This window comes from Neopsephotus bourkii, unplaced genomic scaffold (genome assembly GCF_033783945.1).
Source record: "Neopsephotus bourkii isolate Nb327-2 ecotype Australia unplaced genomic scaffold, CSIRO-AGI_Nbou_v1 NB_962, whole genome shotgun sequence".
Classification (NCBI taxonomy): Eukaryota; Metazoa; Chordata; class Aves; order Psittaciformes; family Psittacidae; genus Neopsephotus; species Neopsephotus bourkii.
Genome location: NW_026901456.1, coordinates 1,171,299 through 1,192,954, shown reverse-complemented (window position 1 = coordinate 1,192,954; position 21,656 = coordinate 1,171,299). Strand labels below are relative to the sequence as shown.

Genomic DNA, 21,656 nt, shown 5'->3' with positions numbered 1-21,656 from the left:
GCTGATAGTGCACTTCTTTGCAGTGATTCACCCAGTGGTTTTAGGGGCTACATTGCATCTAGGCAGAAATCTTTCAATATTAAAAATATGTCTTACTTAGCAATCCACATAAGCTGCTAGGTTGGCATCGAGGCTACTTCTGTCTTCAGAACTGACTACCAAAAAGGAAATAAATGTTTTTCTTGGCATCAACTTTTCCGTAATTGGGAAGGAGTTCTTGAGTCAGCCATATGCAATTTTATATGAAGCATGGACTGAATGCAAAATACCAAGTTTGGGCTTTTGCCTCCATTAGAGTATTTTGAACATTAACGCTTGAACCAGGGCCTCTTAGGGAGCCCCTATGGGAACGTAGAACATCCAGGGTTGCAGCTTAGAAGAGCCACAGTTACATAATACAAACAGTTTTCTCATTAGCAAATGAAACGATAAAATTGTCTTAGAGTTATATTAAGTGGCATTTGCATCTCAAGGACAGCCCTGTCCTGGAAAATATTTAACTGGCAGGAAAATAATGTGTTTCTACCTTGTTTTACTCACTGAGTTTCAGCCAGGGATACATGGTCAGTTGCGTTTCGTATGAGCTTGTGCTGCCTCAAGCAATGGGGAAGTCTTTTCCAGTGCTGCCGTCCTGAGCCACCCAGCCCTGGTCTCTGCTGTGCCAGCAGGAGCACTTCCGTGAAATGCCTGGAGGATGACTTATCCAGCGATCAGGTTCCAGCTCTGAACAGCTGAGGAGAGTCACCCTGATGCCTTGCACCCTCCCACCCAAATGGAACACTGAGAGTGCTACTACTATTTTTGTTGTTGGTTTTGTTGACATTTTTCACAAACGACAATCAAAATTTGTGATTGTCATGTTAAGAAGCAGAGGGAGTTTTGCCAAAAACCAGTTCATTCTGTTTCCCTGGTTTCTTAGTTCCAGTTAAAGGAAGTGTGGTCATCAGGTCACAGCTCTGCCACCACCCATACTCATGCCACAGTGCATGGGGTAGTGGCTAGGTGGCACACAGAAGGCTGTTGAGGGGACAGTCTTATGTGGAAAATATTGAATACAGTAAGGACCAGCCTTCACTGTGCAAAACTGTGCAAGTGAAGTTGATAGGAATGGGCTTAGTGACGTGAAACTGTAAGATGGACATGAATGTGAACAGCAAGAAAATGAAGGAAGGGCCCAGAAGGCATCCTGGAGTGTGGCAGAGCTCTCCTTTGTGAGGAAATGCTCCTTTTAATTACAGACATTACAGTTCTTTCTCTTTTGAAATTAATCAATCTGCAGGTCACCTCCACCCTGCCTCCCAGAGCAAGAGTTAAGAGCCCCATCTGTTGGCATTTTCCCTTAGTATCTACACACTTGTTTCACTGGGCAAAAAACAGCCCTGTGCAGAGTGTTCCTTGGCACATCAAAAACACATCACGCATGTCTGGCTGTGAGATTTGCTACAGGCACAAAGCAGGGAGCAGCCATAATAAAAGGGGCTGAATTGTCAACCTTTCTGGCAAGGCTGGGTAAAAATGTGCCTGGGTAGAACTAGGCAGGTTTGACTGTCGATAGCTCAGAGATGTGACAGGCGAGAGGTCACAATAGTAAGTCAGGCTTCTACAGCAAGAGCTTCCCACAAGAGAGCTGCAGGATTCTCCTGCACTGAGCTCACGGAGTGTGCAAAACCAAGCATTTGTAGAAGCTGGTGTAAATAAAATCACTGTCAGAAAGAGTCTGTTAAGAATTACCAAAAAGACAGTATTCCTGGGATTCTCGTAAGTGTTTATACTCAGTTACCTGGCTGCCAGAAATGAGCTATTACTAGGGGTTACTAACCTTGTGGTCTTATTGGAAGCCTATTGTATTGTCCTGACCTTGTACTTCAACGCTTAAAGGGCTGGAAGTTGAGCAGCAGTTTCAGCCTCTCCCATTGCTGTTGATTCAGAAAGTGTTTTAAATGGAAAGCTCAGCCAGCAATGCAAGCTGCAAGCATAAAAATAATAAAATCCCCTAAATTAAAGCAAAGGCTACATTAGGTACATTTGTGCTGTAAGTTTCTATTTAAGTCAACATCAGGTTGGCTTTGGGTTCAGGAGCACAATCAGGAACATTTTGGAAAGTGGAAATTGCATTATGGCTTCTGTTTCCTTTCCAGGGAAGCATGTGAAACACATTACAGAGCAAGGGAAGGTCATGACTGCAGGGAACAGCACAGGATGTCTGAGAGGGAAAGGTGGGGCAAGAGGAGCTGCTGCAAAACAAGGACAGAGAAGCAGCAAGAGAGCATGAGGGTGGAAAGTGGCAACTGGAAACCTTGCAGTATTTTAATCAGACTTCTTTCACATGAAAGGTCAAAAAAAACCCCAAACCAGCTTGCCCCCGTTACTTCTGTATTTCTGACTTGTTTGAAGTCTCATTTCAATTTAAAAACGCATTGTAGGGTTTGGGGTTTTTTTCATATTCTGGTAATGTGCTGAATTTTTTTAACTGTCAGACAAACTCAGTGTTTCAAAACCAGTATCCACATGTGTGCACAATATTAGTCTGGTGAAAATGCTGGACAGGCTGGGACTGATAAAAACATATTTGCTTAGCCACGATCAGTTAATAACACCGCTGCGTATTAAGTATTGTGTTTGCTATATTGCGGCATGAACCTCCCAGGTATATTTCATGCATCATTTCCTCTGTCCATAAAATTATTTCTGAGCCAGCCGTGCACTAAGTCTTAAGCAGGGTGGGAACAATGCCATCCCTCTCTCTCCCCGCTCTGGCTAGGGCAGCAGGGGGATCTCAGCCTTGTACACAGGTGGGGAAAGCAGTTTGGGAACCAGCTAGAGGAAGAGCTCGCTTTCTTTACTCTACTGGAGGAGCAACGTTGGCCTTTCCAGGATCACTTCTTTTGAGGCACTTTGCAGCACTAGTGGCCAAGCAGCAGCTGAGCAGCGTGGTGGGGAGAAAAGCATATGGTTTCATATAAAGGAAGTAAGCACAAAATGTCTGTGTATTTCTCAAAGGCAAATTGGCTGAAAAGCCCTTCTGCCAATAGCCCAAACCAGAGCAAGCTGTGATTATATATCCTTTTGGTTTGCAGTTTATATGATTTTCTCTTTACTTTTGCAAGTGTGCCACAGTTACGCTTCAGTGGCTCAGCAGCCTTCTAACAAGCTGCAGAAGATACCCTATTGCTCAGGCACTGGTAATTCTAAAAGGGAGAAAGTACTGCTTTTAACCCTTTGTAGGATTATGTAGCTTAACAATATGGAGCAAAGTGCTGACCCGTCCACAAGGAGCTGGGAGGAGGGAGGTCAGGAATTGGAATGATTACGCACTACCTTTTCATTGTACAGGTGGTACTCAGGACATTTTGGTGCTTGAGTTAATAATCCTGCAAATATAACAAGGTAGAGAGGGAATGGCACAGAGGAAACCATTTGGAAGGAATTAAACATTAACAACACACCTTAAATACAACTGAGTAGGAGGAAAAGAAGGGGAGTACTGTCCAAGTACAGTCTGTACCCAGTTTTAACAGGCAGGAGGGATTTGTTTACGGAAGCAGACAATCATCTCCTTCCTCCTTGCAGTAAAAAGTGTATTTAAAGGAAGTACAAGTTGGAATTTTGTCTAAGTGCAACTTGCAAAGGAACCTCTCAAAGACAAGGCTGGTCCATGTGAGTTGCTACTCTGTAAACTGAGTATTTAATTTTAAACAGGAGGCAGCAGCTAGCTGGCTATTTAACTGCTTCTTGACTTGGATGGCTTTTCAGTCCCTACTACCCTGATATCTGCATTCCAGGGCTGTAAAACTGGTGAGAAGGCTTCTGGTTCAGCTGTGGAGCACCGCAGCTGATTCAGGCACTCCTTTATCAGATTTTGACATGGGGTTCTCAAGGTAGCCCATCTTTAAAGTGTGCCCTGCACAGTCACTATCATTTTCAGATCGTTCACAGATCATTCACTGCGTGTTTTTTTCCTTATGAAAACAAAGGGACAAGCCCCAGAATGAGTCTGCTTGCTCCCTCAGAGGCAGAGGAAACAGTGCATGACCCTGCTGACTTCTGCTGTCAATCCAAGTAAAACAGGGCTTGCCAACCAAATTAAATAAATAGCCCAACACCTCCTCCTTCCAAGTAGCATCAAGTGTGATGAAGAGTCCAAAGAGTACGTTTTTCAAAATGTCAGTGTCTGGATCAGATCATCAAAGCTCATTGATTTTTTAAATATTGTTTTATCTCAGAGAATGAGGTTTTAAAAAAAATCCCTTACCAACTTCTTTTTGAATGCCCGGAAAGGGGAAAATTAAGGAGTATATATTAGTATTAGTAGTAGTATTCCAAAATGTGTTGCATTCATTATTAATACCATTCTAGAGATGCAGTGCCAGCAAATCACAGATACAGAGAGTTGGCAATAAATTAACTGGAGAACTAAAAAAGTACTGGAAATTAGGAAAGACGAGGTGGAAGAGATCAGCTGTGCAAAGTGAAGACTGAGAATGTCATGTCTTCCTTGCACTAATATGATAATGAAATATAGCACGGGCAGAGTGGGAATACTGATCTTCACATGCTTGTAACAACTTCTTGCCGTACTCGGTCAGATGGCTGTAAAATTGCTAGCATGAGCTATTACAGGATTAAAAGACCTTTATGCCAATGTACACATATCTCTGATGTGGAGCTCTGTCAATTCTGCAATTCTAGTTTCTAAGTTGATGCTGTATTACAGAGTGTGCTGGGCTTTGGAAAAGATGGTGGCTTAAGCTCACCTGTGCTAACTTTAGCCTGTGCCCTCTGGTAGAGGTATGAGTCACCAAGGCACAGCCTATAAATGCTACATAATGCATACAGGGAGAAACAAGCCAAACTCCCACATGAAGTGATGGGCTCTGGGCTGACATCTCTCAGAAATGAAGCTTGGTATTGTGGTAAATAGTGCCATAAAACCTTAGTTCTAACTGTGTGACAGTCAAGCAGAAACAGATCTAATACCGTGGGTTATTTGAGAAGAAAACAGAGAAGAAACCAGCAAATGTTAACTGTGCCTCTGTGTTCTATGTGCTTCTGCTGCAGCTGTCAGAAAACAACAGAAGAGGATGAGAAAAAGTGCAAGGAGGGCTGGCCAGGGTGATGAGAGTAATGAAACATTCCCTGTACACAGAACAGCCAGATAGGAGTGAGGCTCCTGCCGGGTGTGATGCTAAAGGTCTGTAAAATCACATTCAGTTCAGGATAGACCAGAGAAGACAGTTCCTCAGATACGTAATTAAGCTGGGAGCTCTTTGCCCCATGAGGCTGTGGATGCTAAAATTTACATGAGCTCCGGATGAGGCAGAGCAGGTTTGCAGAGGAGAACTCCACTGAGTGGTACAGTTAAAAACCAAACCGACGTGTCTGGGTCAGAAAGTTGCTGAGCTATGGATCACTGGAGGAGGCCAGGAAAGTTTTCTTAGGCTCTTCCCAAGGCATCTTTGGACTACATGCCCCTAGTAGCTTCTCCAGCCTTTAAAGGTGTTCCAGAGAGGGGAAAGGCTAAAGAAAAGTAGGAATCAAGAGAAACTATCTGCTTGTGAAGGACAACAAATGCAGAAAGGCCAGGGGTGTGAGGGTCACACAAAGCTGAGGAGTCAGGGGTGCAGACACAGCCAGCAGAGTGCCAGGCATCATCCGCTCCCTCCAAGGCACCTGGGGGTAAGGGGTGCTGCCAGATGGGGATATGGGAGGATGTGCAAATGGTAACTGTCCCCATGGCTTCCTTGGAGGAGAACAGTGCCAGCAGCTGGGGCTGTCCTGGCACACTGAGTAGATGCAAACGTGGAGGAATGAGTGCAAACATTAGGGAAGGAGAGCATTCCAAGCTTCAGCAGGAGGGGCTTGGGTGGAGATTGAAGCAGCATTGGGATGCAAGCATGTGGCTGGAGGTCTGTGATGGAGCTTGGCTGGGTTGGTGAGCATCCCCCTCTGTGCTTCACCTGGTGAGCCCTGACCCATAACTGGAGCCAGTTCTGAGCTCACTTCAGAGGCAGAAGAAGGCTAGAGGGGACATCCTGCACAGCATTCCTTGGCTGCAGTGCTGTGGGGGGTTTGGGACATGCACTTTGCTGAAGATCCCTGGCTGGAAAGCAGGGGCAGATAGGAAGCCTCAGGAGTGACAGTCTCAGTGGCAATGGGGCTTATCACATTTTGCACTGCAGTCTGTGTGCTTTCTGAAAAATCTGTCTGAAAAGATTTTTCTTTTCTTTGTAGTTATTTCTGTACTAATAAACTAGGCTCCATGACAAAGTTTTATGCTCCACGTATGAAGTTAAGGCAGAACCTGAGAAGGAAAACCAGAGGCCAACAGACTACAAAGTCCCTGCCATACAGCAATGCCTGCCATGTATGCCTGGCTCCCAAATGTTGGCAATGCATTTAAAAGTTGCCTACCCAGTAATCATTCTTCCTTCAGGAAACACTATCCTATTGAGCCATAAGATTTGTAGGCCCCTGAGACCCATTGTCTCCGAAGCGCAGAAGACCATGGAAGTGGTATTCATCTTGGGCAGGTTTGCCATCCACTTTGCTTGCCTAACTCCCAAAGTAGGAGCCTTATGGAAGGGAAAGGGGCACTAAATGAACTCCATTCCCACTCAGGTTCAGGGCTGCTCTTCAGTCTCTCACCTTTTCTCCAGCTATCTGGTGACACCTCTGCCACTTGTGGTAAAACACCCAGGTTACTAGATCCCCTAAGGGATGGGTTATCTGACCCCAAGTACCTCAGCTGCACCAAGTCCAGGAGCAGTGAGAGCTCTGCCCTGCTCCAGCATTGCCAGGGCCTTGGTGCCACCCAGCAAAAGGCCTGATCCCCCGCACTGGGTTCTGCTGGGCCAGAAATGTTAAACTGTGAACAAGATTTATATGCTCTCCAGCAGGATGTTGCTAAAAGCCGGTGGAAAGCTGCTGCTTTGAACATCTGATTTTTACCTTGACAATGACTCTTGACGCTTCTGCAGCTTTAAAATTACTTCTCCCCCTCTCCATCTTTACTTTTCTCTGTATCATTTTTCTGTAGCAGTCTTTTTCCCTTCGTTGGCTTTGTTTCTGTAGAAGACTGCATAATGTTTTCCTTCAGGTTGCTCCATTTCAAAGTTTATCCTTTATTTCTAACTTCCTAGTTGCTATGTGACTCTGCTGTGTGGTTTCTAGGCCTTCTTTTGCTTTATAGTGTCCTTTTCCTCTTAGGCACTTTTCCTTGAACAGCTCTGTGGTGGTGATAGCATAAAAAATCTCTGTATCTTCTGTGTCTCTATGCAGAGGTATAAAATGTGAGTGAGACAGAGGCGAAGCAAGCATCTTTAAATATAAGCCAAGGAATGCTTAGTTAATGGGGTCTTTATTTTCAAAAATTACCCACTAGCATGAAGCGAAACTTCACCATTTTGTAAAAAATGCATGCTTATTTTTCTCCATCCCTTCTAGTTATACCATCAGCTTTCCACAGGAAGAACAAGCATTTATTTTTGTGCTGTGTGCCCACAACAGGTATTGCGTGACCATTGTGCTGCCAGGATTTAGTGCTGAGGAGGTGCAGCCTGATGTTTAGAGGCAGAGTGCTCATGGTTTTATTGAGGGCCACTGTGAGTGGCAAGAGCTGCGGGTCTCTGAATTAGGTTGAGTTTATGCTTTAACTCACCGTCAGAGAGTGGCACAGCATTATATATATTCAGGAGAGTACATCTCCTGAAGTCCTCTCAGACAGATCCTTTTCAACTCAAACACTTGATTCCTGGAACAATTTCAGGTGTGTGGCATTGGGTCTGATCTGAAGCCCACCGAGGCCAGAAAGCACCTTTCTGCTGGTACTCAGGCTGTAAATGAATTTAAAAAGTGACCTACATCTTCTGCTCTGTATCTCAGGCTGTCCTTGCGTAACCATCCATAGGGGGTCTAAATTTACCACTGCAGTGTGAAAACCTGAATCCACAAGCAGCAGTGGGTCTGGCTATTTAAACCACTTTTTGTCCTGATTTCAGAGCTGTGAGCAAGACTTGCACTTACCAGTCTTGTCAGCAAAGCTAAGCTGGTGAGTATTTTCATCAGTGACCATTTTTGTTTCTGGTTCATGGCTGTACCAGCAGGAGCTACACAAGGAGGGGATCAGCAAAGAATGCTTTAGTGGATATTCCGTATTTTGCTTACTGACCTAAGTTTGCTACTCTGGCTAGAAGTGGATTTTGCTTTCCAGTGTGGTTGCATCTAGTCTGAGAGGCCTTTTCCAACTTGGAAGTTTTGCCGGTAGACTTAGCCCTTTTTGGCTTTCAGGTACAGGCAGATACAGAGGGGCTTTCTACAGCTTTTACTTGCTCTGCCAGTGTGTCTTTTCAGAGACAGCACAGCACCGGTCAACCAGCAACTCCAAGGGGTCAGTAGGAAAAGCTGTAGGACTGCAAGTGAGTCCTCAGATCTTGGCATTATTACCCAAAGCAAGCTGGCAAGTCTATAATTATCTGCTTAATATCTCAGGAAAGGTGCAAACTTCTTTTGAAGATGGTATCAGACCTTTTGTAATCTTTTTTACCTTATGAATACTTCTTATGTAAAGTATCACAGAATCATCATTTAAACTAGTGGAGTGATACTGCTTTGGAGCAGTTACTGTTCATGCAGAAGGGTAGAGTGGGCTTGGGTGTGAGGCTGGGGTGTCTGGTAGGCACTGGCACACGAAGAGTGCAACTCATTACTCAGGGCAGATGAGCAAATGGCATCTGGCTGACCACTTCTGGAATGAATGGGATACTGTTGCTGAGACGAACTCTAAACTGTGTTTAAAATGGGCTTTATTCATATAGAAGTTGTAAGTTAGCAGTGGAAAGGTAACACATGTTGTGTGTTACCCACTTCTGTCAGCCCTTAGGATGAAGGTTGGGTTTTCCTCAGGGTACAGCTGGTCGGAAGTGCAAGAAACCTTTGCGGTTTCTGGATTTGAGAAGATCGCACAGGCAGAACGTACTTGGGATGCAGGAGATGGGCAGCAGTGGACTGTGTAAAAAGCAGAAATGTATTTAGGGCTTGAGGCCAGTAGTCAACAGTGGCTGGTCCTGCTTCTTCCACCTAGGAGAGGGATTATTTCAGCGTCAGAGTTCCCCGCAAGTCTGTAATGCAATGCTGCCATCACTCAGGGACGTAGCAAAGGCAGTAGTGGTTCTCTGTTATTAATACTAGGGGTTCTGTGCTTTATGTCTGATTTTTAAATCATGATATTATAAGAAAACTTTCTGGAATTAAGAGAGTATTGTGTTAAAGTGCCTCCTGAATCGAACTGTTTTCTCATACAGTAGTTTTCTCTCACAGTAGTGATAATGTTCCCAGCAAGAGCAGGATGGAAAAAAATGAGGTATTTTGGTCACATCTTCCAAAAGCATCAGACTTTGGGTTTATTAGAAGCAAACTAATGGGGATACGAAGGGGTCAGGGAGGAGTGTCTCTGTTACTCATGGTGGTTAATACCAAAGCACTTGGTCACAGCAGTGTTTTGAGCTACTGGTTTTATGGCCAGGTGCTTGCTGCCATGACAAAGGGTTTTGTAAATTAGGCCTTTATATATTCTGCAAAATATTAACAGGTTTGCTCTCCCTGCACACTCCTCATTCATTGCTACATAACAGCAGAGAGCAGTTTAGCTCCCTGGCAGTGTATTTTAGAAAGACAGCAAATTGTCTGTGTTTATTTATGCTATGCAATTCCACAATTGTACTGCAAATCTTGGCCAAGTTCCTGAATGGAGTTGGGGCCTAAAAACAAGCTCTTAAACTCATACTTAGGTTCCTAAGCAGAAGGTCTGATTTTTCAAATACTGAGTGCACCCTGACCCTTGGTGACTTTGTGGCAGCCAGTGCGGTGTAAGTCAGCAATTTGAAACTCAGGCCTGCTATGTGTTCCCACACTTCTATGGGGAAGTGCTTCCTGGTGGAGTTTATGCATGTTATCAGGTTATCAGTTTGGATTAATTAAAATGTCCAGTAAAAAAGGTGCCCGCAAGGTTGCTATTTGAAGTCTTTGCTGGAAGATGAAGAGATGCACAGAGTAAGAATATTCTGGCAAGTCACTGTGGTTTTTTTCATAAAAGGGTAGGCTGTAAATACCATCTTTCATATAACTTGTGCATCATTGCCTGTACCTGACAACAAAGCTGAGTGAACTAGGGTTCATCAGAAAGGCTGATTTTGCCCTCAGTATTATTGGGAGCTCTTCAGTGCCTCTTGGTGAGGTTTTTCTCCCATGTATCTGTGCAATAAGGCTTTCTTTCCTTTCTCTATATAATTTCAAGGAAGGTGTGATTCATTACTTCAGGGGATGAGCTAAATTCTTTCCTCTGGACCTTTTTAAAAGAAATCATTTAAGCCTCAAATACTTGTGCCAGCTGCAGCAGCAGATGTGTGGAAGAGCAGGCTTTTGCTTTGCTTCTTGCTGCTCATCCTAAAGAAGAGGAGGCTCTCCTTAACGTGCAGGCTCAGAAGCACAGCAGAAAGACTTCTTGACCTAAGATAAAACAATGACAAAAGCTTTCCTCTGGAAGCACAGCGTGCAGGCGCTTTAGGATGCTTCTGGAATGTATTACTGGGGATAACTTACTCTTTCTTTTCAAAAGAAAATCATACCAGTGCTATTAGGGAGAAAAAAAAAAAAGTCTTGTGTGATGAGGGGAAAGGGAAGAAATTATTCTTGGTAATATTTAAAAGTTGTTAAATTCAGATGGCCCTGGAATGGGAGGATTTAATATATGGTAAATTGACAGAGTGAGCTGGCACGATTGCGAAACCGACCTTGACAGAGTTTGTCAATTTGGTCTCAAAGATCTTTCTTCTATTCAGATGCTATGATGGATCAGAATTTGCAGCACTTCCAGTAATCAATATGCACTTCTTTTCTCAACTGGGGGCTGCTCCTGGGAGAGAATTTTGTTTTGTAAACTGAGACTGACTGCATGTTTTCATTCTCCTTGCAGAGGCACAGCGATAGCTGGAATCGTTTTCGGTATTGTATTTATAATGGGAGTGATTGCGGGGATTGCCATCTGTATCTGCATGTGCATGAAGAACAGCCGTGGGACTCGAGTAGGGGTCATCCGAACTACGCACATCAACACTATCAGCACATACCCAGGTAAGGAAGCGAAATGACACCCCTCCAAGAGCGCCGGTGTTTGCGATAGCGTATCTTTGGATAGTTATGGCTCCACAGTAAACAGGGGATGTGAATACAGCAGGAGGCTGTTCTCAGCCTGGAGGGGAACGGCATGAAGCCTTGCTGAGAAACGCAAGACAGCTCAGCGTGCACAGTGTTCGTCAGTGCAGCATTCTGCCTGGGCGAATTTATTCAGCTACTCAGTGGGCTAATGAGGTCTGGCCGGGTGCCATACTCACACAGCTGTATGGCTTGCGGTGCCTGCAGTAGCAGGATGGGACCTCGCTCAGGGCAGTGCTGCACTGTGCTGATAGACCTTCTCCTGTGCCAGAGGCTCTCTGGCAATGGATCAGTTGTTCTTCTTTTGTATTCCAGTTCTTGTATTTGCTCATGTTCATGTGCAGTCAGATCCCTTTCATTGCCTAATGTAACAGGTTCCCGGCATACCACAACAAGGGAAAAACCTGGACAATAAGGTCTGTGGATCATAGCACAAAGGCTTCAAGTGATGCTGTGTGAAGTCTCATGCATCCCAAGCTGGCTGGTATTATTTGTGGGCAAAGCTCACCAGCCCTGCTGGGTGATGCAGGATCCCAGATGAGTTCTCCAGAGGCACACAGGCATCTTTGCAGGGTGTTCTCTGCTGTGAGTCCCAGGAGGAACTGCTGCCTGGCATGCGGTGCTGGATCCCAGCTAGTTCTCTGCATCAGCCTTGCACCACGCCTAGACTGATAAGAACTTGTAGCATGGTGCAGAGATGTCTGCTGTGCCTTGGTCAAAGTTAGCTGAGTGTTGAATATGCTCAGTGCAGGCTTGTCTGTGGGTTAAAATTGCTTTGACATAATGTTTTTTAGGTGGAGGGCAGCACCAGACACAATTCTAGGCTCAGCACAGAGCCTAAGTCAGTTCTGGCACTGAGCTAGTCAGCTGTCACAGGCCCTGAAGCACCCCGGGGGAGAATAAGGGCCCCTCATGCATCTGCTACAGTCCAGTTGTGCCCATAGTGAGTGGGGATTGGTACATCACACTGTACCTGAGGTAGCTCTGTGCAAAGCCACGTTCTGCACCACACTTGTCAGTTTGCATCAGTCTATGACTGGGGTGCAGGAGCTCCAAAGGTGGATCGGCACTGAGCCAGCTGGGGTCTTGCAAGGCTCAATTGTCTGGACTCCCCACCATGTGAAAGTGGCCACATTGCTGAAGAGCAGAGCTGGCCCTGGAAGCAGTCTAACGGTGTTTATACAATGCAGCTGTGCCTCTGCTTCAGTGGCATTATTAATTACAAATCCAGGAGTGATTGCCTTGGGATAATTTGAGTTCACTGTAATAAAAGGCAATGGTGTTTCAGGGATTAAGTTCCCTTATCCCACTCAGAGATCCCTGCCTTTATATTCCCTAGTGTTGCGAAGGTTGCAGTAAATCCCAGGTGCATTATGGATGCTTATAGGCAAGCTATGCAATATTTTTTATGAGTTCCTTTATCATATTCACTGCTGTCAGTGTCTGTTTGCTCCTTCATGTTCTTACTTTCCAGTTAAACTAAAACCATCTATAATCAGTCTTATCATTGCAATACTGTTTTGCATAGAGAGATGAGTAATGAAAGAAAACTGCAATAGTCTCAACCATGAATTGCTGAAGAACTACTTCAGAAGATAATAGTTGTTACAAGCTGTAAGAACAAGAGCAAAATGAAGATTCCAGGGCTGTAGCCTTTTGCTCCCCAAGTCTGTTCCTGCAATGACTCACCCCAATCTCCACCTCCAGGCAGTTTGACTCTGCACGCTCCTGGTTCCTGCTGCAAACATTAGTTCGAGCAGTTTTTCCTATCAGCAGCAGCAGCAGTTTTTAGAGGATGGGGAAGCTCTGAAATGGTTTCTATGTTCCCTGCTGTCATGAACATTCTGGAGTAATGACTGGCCTGGCTTTGGCTGCAGGATTTGTGACAAACCCTCCCCACTGCCATTACCTGTTTTGGATGGGAGCAGCCAAGTGGATGCCCTTCCTTTGGCCTCAGCCACAGCAAAAGCTGGGTTTTCAGAAGGCAGGGAGTGCTTTCCATGGCACAGTGGGATTTATGTCTCTTCCCCCCATCATATGCATCTTAGGTTTCTGTTTCCTCTCTACTCAAGTGCTATTTCACTGCCAGTCTGCTTGAGGCATCTAGGGAGGGGATATATCTCCATCTGTGGAGACATGAGCAGACTCTGGACCTTAACATTTGTAGACTAATGGAGTCCTGATATGGAGCCTTCATTTCCTACCATGCTGTCATTCTGCAGCATTTACTGTGCAGTAACGAATTCTTCTTCTCTTTAAGTTTTAGTGGAAGTAGTTGAGAAAATGTTTTCAGCTGTTTGTGAATATTTTTGTTGTTTCTTAACAAAACTGCCTGATCCAGTTTACAAATGCTGGGTTCTCCTCGCATGTCTCTTTTAGGGTGAACAAGGCGAAAGCTTTGTTTGAACTCAGCTTGAGCCCTGGGAAGATGTCCAGCGTTTGCTCTGGGAAGTGTGATGCTGTTATGTTTGGCATGATATGGCATGTCACACACCTCCTGGGGATCGAGAGGGTGGTTGAGAGGTCTGTGGAGATCAGAAAAAAATACATTGTCATGTTGAGACAACATAAATCCATGTTGCTGCTGACGGGGATGGAATGGAATGGATCTGATAAAAACCTAACCTTCCTCCCCTAAAAAAGTTTAGCTCTGCCACATCATCCTGGTGTCATCTGCTGTATGGCCACTCAAACACTGTTACCAGCACAGCATGCTGGTGAGCACACAGCTAAGCAGAACTTACATTGACATGAAGTAGCTGTATAATGACAGTCTAAAAACAAAGAAAGTGCATTGCTAGGAGACTTTACATCTGTTGTAAGGAAGTCTGAATGTCAACTAGAAAATATCTGGGGGCCTGCATCTGAATAAAAAGATTTGTAACTATGTCTTCTTCTTTCTCCCATTCCAGTGGCTCCACCACCATACAGTTATGAATATGAAATGGAGTACCCAGTTGACCTACCTCCACCTTATACTCCAACCCCACAGACTTCGATACAGTATCCCCCACCCCCTCCATACCCTGGATATCCAGGGAAATAACTACATGGCTTCACATGGATATTAACTGCCTGTTGAAACAGCCAGCACCATTAGGACAAATATTATCGGCTCAGGGACAGATATGATGGGGTCTGCATCAACACATATGGCTAAGTGTTGAAATAACCTGGGAGGGTCGCCATGGCTCAGGATGGAGAAAAATACTGATCACTCTGGACCTTCCATGTTTCATGATGAAGCAATGCATAACCAAAGAAACGGTTCCTGCAACTTAGTGCCTGATGATGCAGTGCTTAGCATTAGTGCTTAGCTTCACCTGCAGCCCCTTACAGCACACAGGAGTGGGGGTCTTCCCAAGAACATGCAAGTGCTACAAATGGTTCAACAAGCTGTTTCAAAAGCACAAGAGGCAGCTGCTGGGGCTTATTCTGGGGGAACGTCCAACTGTTGCCTTCAAGTATGTGTTACGCCTTTCCTTAAAATGAGGATTATAAGGAAGAACAAGGAAGACTGAAGCTATTTTCAGTTTCTACTTCAGACTGATAATATCCAGTGATCAGCTGTGCATGTTGGTCTGATAAGCACATTACAGGGAGAAGTGCTGTCAGAGTTACTCAGTAACCAAAAATGACGGGTATTATTTTTTTGGCCAAGTGCAGGTTTTTTAAGTGCCTACTTTTAAATAGTGTGAGACTAGTTTGTGGTATGAAAGGTAAAACATAAAGAGCATTTTTATATGTGAAACACTAATTTATAGCTAATTTCTCTGGTCTTAAAAACTGTATACATTGGAAATATTCTACAATGCCTTTTTATCAGCAAATGATACTTTGATTTTTTTAAAATACTGAATCAGGAACACTCACAAGTGGGAGAAGAAACACAAACCAAATACTCAAACATCACATTTTTATCTTCAATTGGATTGCATAAAGACTTCTATTATCATATTTTTTGCCAGTAAAAATGATACTCGGCCTAACCAAAGAGATGAGCATCAGATTACTTTTGACTGTTGTCTTGGCCTTTTTAAAACTGTAAGTCACCGAATAATACTTTTATGCATTTGTCATGCATGTTCTTCAAAATTACTTACCCTCTACTATATGAAGTCCAGACCCTTATGACTTAAAATTTTCTATATACTTATGAAGTTAACTGTAATTCAGAGGCAGCCGTTTTACTTCAAAAGAGAGTATCTCAGAATGTAAAGAATCATCCTTCAATTGTGAGGCTAACATTTTTCTCATTTTTATATGCAAACCACAAAGACAGGGGTTCTCTTTCAGGATTTAAAAGTGCTGAACACCCTTAGCTTGAGTTGGGTGGCTGGGCAGTTTGAGCATGATACAGCCAAAACAGTGAAAGGTGACAAAAATATGGCACCTAGAGTCCAGGACAGCTGTGGCATGAGGTCTGTTTCAGAGGGAGAGACTGCAGATTACTACTGATTACCAAAGATCAGAATGTATTTAGATGTTTTCCAGTGTAGCCCTCATTTTCTCTTCAGGTTTATCAGTGTATTAATGAATAAGAAAGCAGCTTGCAAAAGGTGCCATATCTCAGTGAAGTCAGCTGACAGCCTAAGTCTGGTATTTTTGGCATTCAGTCCCAATTCCAGGAAGCACTCAAGCAACTTTATGACTTTGAACATAAAAGTTATTCAGAGGCTTTCTGGTAAACAAGATCTTATTGAGTGTTCTTGCTCAGATTTTGTAGTGGTATTTGTCCTTTCCAGGCTGACTAACTTTATCCTCTTGAAACCCCACTTGAAAGCGGAAATCGCCTCAGTCCTCACCAGTTCAGAAGATCTGTGTTGTGACCCTTGGCCAAACTGAGCCTTGAGTCAGAGGCCCACTGTCTACCTAGGCATTTGTAACCCAGTCAGTGGAAGACTGAGCTCCATCACAGGTTTTGGTAGGTGCTGGTTCCTTGAAGACTCCAAGGAAGTAACTTCTGTTTTGCTGCTCAGATGTGACAAGTCCTGAACTAGGTTATCCTTACAACTGCTTCTGCTCTGCTGCTGTGGGCTATGTCCTGTGACATTTCAGCTGGTACCCTTGACCTCTCAAGAGATGGATGTTCCTCAGATGAAATCCTCCCCATGAAGGGCAACCTTCTGCATGCAGTATGTTTTCAGTCCCTACTCAAAACCATCTGCTGGGATATTGATGTGCCTGCCAACATGGTGACCAGCATGAAGAACAGAATAAGCATAATTTTCTCTGTGGGAAATCCTGTTCCTACCACATCATTCTGTGCTCGTACCTCAGCACTTTCCAGTTGATCACACCAGATGCTATTTCTGTGCCAAAATGTTACCTATAGATAAAGAGTATTGTCATTTTTCCCATTCTTGTGCTTCATTTCTTTGTGCTGAACATGCAGACACACAAATCAAAGAGCAGTTGTGTTTGATGAATCCAGTGTCCTGAAAAATACAGAGAAAGAAAACTATAGATCATAAATCTTCCCTTAGTGGAAGAATTTCTCCGGCCGTGACATTTGTCAGAACAAGTTATAAAGCAGATTTCTTAAATAAAAAGGCATTTCTGGAAAATAGCTAGAAGTGTTTGATCATGAAGTCCTCTGCTTTCAGCTTTATGATTGCATGTTGCTTCTGATGGTATTGCGGGTCAGTGATGGTATATAAAGGCCAGTGACTGAAGTACATACAATGTATACATGGCTTATTTCATGGGAAAATTATGGGAATAGGAAATTGGGAATTTCATAGTGATAGAGAACTGTTTGTTTGCTATGAAAACATTAGTGAGGATGTTGAATTTAGTAGGTCAATTAATGTTCTGCAGATCGCTATATATGGAGCCATACCAGGCAGTGATTTTAGTCTCCAAGGACACATCTCCTGTCCTTGTTAAGGGCATAAAACATAAAGGTGTTTTATATTACATGAAAGGGTATTGCCCTTTCAGCAAAGCAGGTAGAACTAGTACAGAGTAGCCTGTTTTCAGAAAGAGGTGGTGATTTTGTATTGAAAATATGTAAAACTGAGAGAGCCAGAGAAAAGGAAGGAGTCTGAAAGATTTATAAAAGTAAAAGAGTAGAACAAAAGTTGCTGCATAAACAAATGGAAGCATTCGCTAATACTGAAGTTATATTAGTTGAGTTTAGTTGAAAAAGTTGGAGTGTTATTATACCTTAAGTGTTATTTTCTTTGTGTGGAAACATGTAATTTATTTAACACCTACATATTCGAAGTTCCTGCAGTGCAGATACTGCTGGCCAGTAGTCATTTATTCTGTTTCACATGAATAGCTTGCAGATGAGTGGGTTAGCACAAGGAGTTTTTACTTAGTCACACTGACTTGTTTCAGTCTAATGCTCTACGTCATATTGTAAGAACAAAAAATAGGAAAATGTAATTTTATGGCTGAGAAAGGCCAAACTTTTTCTTTCCTCACTTGGCAGTGGCTATTACCACAAATTTGGTCAGTGAGTGTAGTGTATCCTGGGCCAAATGCTGCTGATTTCTTGCGGTCTGAGGTTGCTCTGCCTTTGGTTCACAGTTTCTAGGCTGAGCTGGGGAGGCAGAGAGGAAAGGTAACCATGCCAGAAGCACAGAATCTGATCTCTTGAGCCTTTCTCCTTGGTTTCCCGGTTTAGCACATTGACTGCTTGGTTGCACGATTGCCTGTTAAGGATCGGAAGCAGCAGGAGTTGCAGGTGCTTACAAGGGCACATATGCTTGCACACATTCTGATGCCGGTCCTCCTTTGTGGAGGGGTGGGGGAAATGTGTGATGTCTTAGTTAATTGTGTTCCAGGGATATTGCAAGCCATAATGCATTTCACAAACTTAATTTAATCTGGCGTTTCTTTTGCCTCTTTTTTTTTTTCCCAGAAAGAGCTACTTTGAAACCAGTTATGTCTCTGACAGCCTACTGTTTCCACGGTATATACCAAACAGCAGGAGAAATCTATTTAAGAGCTAATGACCCATTTGGGAGACTTTACAAATTAGGTAATAATCAGTTGGAGGAGTTAGAAGGCCGAGGCGAAGCCGAGGGAAGTTAATGTGTTAGGCTGCCATTACCTAAATGACACACTCTGATGAAAGGATCATTAATGCTATTGTAAGCCTTTTTTAGTTAATGAAAAATGTAACCATTTGCTTTTTTAATGTTGATAACTTTGAGAGATGCAGTTTTACCAGTGCACTAGACCAGATTTTCAATAGTGCCACAATGGAAAGATTAGATTGCTCCATAGAGCACCTGGATCAATATTAACAGTGTTCTTGGTATAGCAGAAATAGAGTATTTCAATTTAAAGCAAATGTTCTCAAGACTCTTTGTGAAATCACAGTGGTTTTTTGGATTAGATAGGATAGTTCATGGAGAACTGATGGCAATCTATTCGAATAGTAGATGTTTGGCATTCCTGTATTCACTTTCATCCTGGAAGCTCTCCAAATGCTTTAGTAACTCAAAAAATAATTATTTCAGTCACCTTGGAATAAAACACAACAGGTACTTAGCAGCACACAATAATATGTAACACCCTGAGGCAGAAATTGCAGAAAAGAATTAAATGAAATTAAATGTATTTCTTCAGCTTCAGTGAAATGTCAGTGCTTCCACAAAATACCTTGAGAAAATAATGACCAGGAACTTTCATCAAGTGGTCTCTATTATTACTTTCCAATAGATACACCCAGTCTGGTGCTGGTTTTTATACTGCAACAATGTTGATTGGTAGGAAGCTCAACATGAGCCAGCAATGTGCACTTACAGGCCACAAAGTCAATTATATACTGGGCTGCATCAAAAGCGCCACCAGCAGGTAAAGGGAGGTGATTCTCCCCCTCTACTCTGCTCTCATGAGATGCCACCTGCAGTGGATCTGTTCAGCTCTGGGGCCCCGAATATAAGAAGGATGTGGACCTGCTGGAATGAGTCCCAGAGGAGGAGGCCATGAAGATCTGACGGCTGGAGCACCTTTCCTGTGAAGACAGGCTGAGAGAGTTGGGCTTGTTCAGCCTGGGGAAGAGAAGGCTCACGGGAGACCTTACGGCAGCCTGCCAGGACCTAAAGGAGTCTCCAGAAAATCTGGAGAAGAACGTCTTACAAAGGCATGTAGTGACAGGACAAGGGGGAATGGTTTTAAACTGAAAGAGGTTTTAGGTCAGATAGATTTAGGTCAGATACCAGGAAGAAATTCTTCATTGTGAGGGTGGTGAGACACTGGAACAAGTTGTCCAGAGAAATTGTGGCTGCCCCATACCTGGAAGTGTTCAAGGACAGGGGTTTGAGCAAGGTGGCCTAGTGGAAGTTGTCCCTGCCCATGGTAGGGGGGTTGGAACTGGATGAGCTTTTAAGGTCCCTTCCTACCCAAGGCATTCTGTGGTTCTATGAATCTATGAACGTCTGAGGTCCACAAAAAGCAGATCCCCCATCCAAGCCTGGATTGTAGTGCATCCATGTAAAAGCGCTCCTCCTGCTTTGTCATGATTTTGGTGTCCAGCCAAAAGAGATGAACAAACAGAGAGCTAAAGAAATAGGAGGTGGTAGCCCCTCACTTTACAAACGGGAAAGAGATGGGGAAAAACAGAATGGTCAAAAACTGGTGTGATTTTTTATGACCTACAGAGGGCTGGTGCTGGTGCCCATGACTGTCAAGTGTGGGAAGAGCTAAAGCAATGAGCACACCGTGTGCTGAAGAGCTGTCACTCAACTGGGAGAACAGCCCAGAGAAGGGCACAGGGAGCTCCGGCTTTGTGATTGTGTAACTCAAGGTGCTGGAGGCAGTAACTGGAGCAGAAACATTTGTCTGTCCAGTTTGCTGTGAAGATTAGATGGTCAATATTTACACAGCACTTGAACTGAAAAATGTCCATTATTTCTGTTGTCCCATTAGTATTTTGCGTCCTTATTGCGAAGTAGGAAAGGAGAGGCTTTGAATGCCATTGCTATCACAGTGGTGACTAAGAATGGACTAAAGCCAACAGAAACAAAAGGAAAGCCAAAGACTTAAGTGTTCCTGAAGAAAGTGAGGGGTTTTGTCAGCCCAGCATATGGAGCTGGTTCCCTCATGGAGGCGAGCCGGCCTGCTGCCAGGGAATGCAGCTGATTTTAAACAGCTGAAGCTTGCAGGAGGGAGGCTGAAGTGGGAACTGCACAATGCTGGCTTTCCCCAGGCCTGAGACTTCAGCTGACCCCTCTGCTCACTCGCAGGAAAGCTGCTGGGGCAGGGGGAGACTTCAAAGCAGCCCTTCTTTCATGTGCACTAGTGCCAAGCTGGCCATTTTAACTCAAGGCCCGCAGCACATCTGCAGTACATTCATTTTCAGGAACACGGGCAAAACCATTTTTTCATGGCTGGCAAGCAATCCCCAAATTTTCCTCAATAGATCCCACGTATCGATGGGAAGTTGCCCATTACAGTAACTATTCTGAAGACTAGTACCACTTTTCACCATTTTATCCAAATTGCCCCTTATTTTTTATATCACAGCACATTCGCCACTGACTCATCTCATTGCCCTTATTTTACACACTCCATCAAGATCCCTTGGGGCTGCATCTTTGTTGTACTGCTGCTTGCCAGAGAACTTCACCAAAGATCTTTTCAGAAGAGCGCTGATTGCAGGAAAACCTTTTCCAAGCAGAGCCCTTCCCCTGCCCTGCTGCATCACCACTGCTAGGGGCTGCCTGGGGAGGCTGGGCTCTGCAAGAGCCATCCCTGCCCTGGTGAGAAACATCGCCTCTTCTGCAGGGGAGGAAGGCCAGCCGTCCACAGCTATCCTGAGATCGCCCCTGGACCCAGCTTTGCTTGTGGTGAAGCTCCACTGTCTCGCTCTCTTTTCCCAAAAATCAAATTGTGGTCAGTAAGTTTAAAAAGAGGAAAGGGGAAAAGAAGTCACGGCCACATCTGCTTTCTGGGTTAGCTTAGGTCTGAGTGACGTCTTGTTTTTTCCCTGTGTGTTGCCAGCTACCAAGCTGATAGCATGTCTCCTTTTTTCTGAAAGGTTTCTGTTCTCCTTCACTGCAGAGCATCTTTAATAGGTGGGGAGGGTGTGTTACAGGCATCTGTGCAACAGCAAAGCCCAGACGTTCCATGGCCTGCCTTGTGATTTCAGTACCTATAGCCCTCTGTTTTGCATTTGGACCTTTATGAACAATCGCTCAACTGGGAAATTGTTTTTACCCTTTTTGATATATATACTTCCTGGCTTAATTTTTAGATACCTGATGTCCCTTGGTCTTACACAGGTGGTAACCTGCTGAGGAATAGGCTGTGCTTATTTAAACAAAATGATAATCTATGGCTGGGAGTCTGGTAGACCATGTAGTGGAGTTCAAGCTCTTCCAATAAGCCCTGAAACTTGAACAATAGCAGATTATATAGATTGTACAGAGGAATATGCAGAACATAAATATGGAATAAATCTGTATACTTGCAATGAGCCCTTATTTGAG

At 44.0% G+C, this 21,656-nt stretch overlaps 1 protein-coding gene across 2 annotated transcripts in view; it reads left to right on the top strand.

Moving 5' to 3' along the window:
* CYYR1 (cysteine and tyrosine rich 1) overlaps positions 1-15,115 on the top strand; it is a 56,015-nt gene extending 40,900 nt beyond the window's left edge. For both annotated transcript variants that reach the window (XM_061358974.1, XM_061358973.1), the window contains exons 3-4: positions 10,970-11,127; positions 14,121-15,115. In XM_061358974.1, the coding sequence (XP_061214958.1) occupies positions 10,970-11,127; positions 14,121-14,254 (292 nt within the window). In that variant the 3' untranslated portion in view covers positions 14,255-15,115. The remainder of the gene's footprint in view (positions 1-10,969; positions 11,128-14,120) is intronic.
* The last annotated feature ends 6,541 nt before the right edge of the window (positions 15,116-21,656 follow it).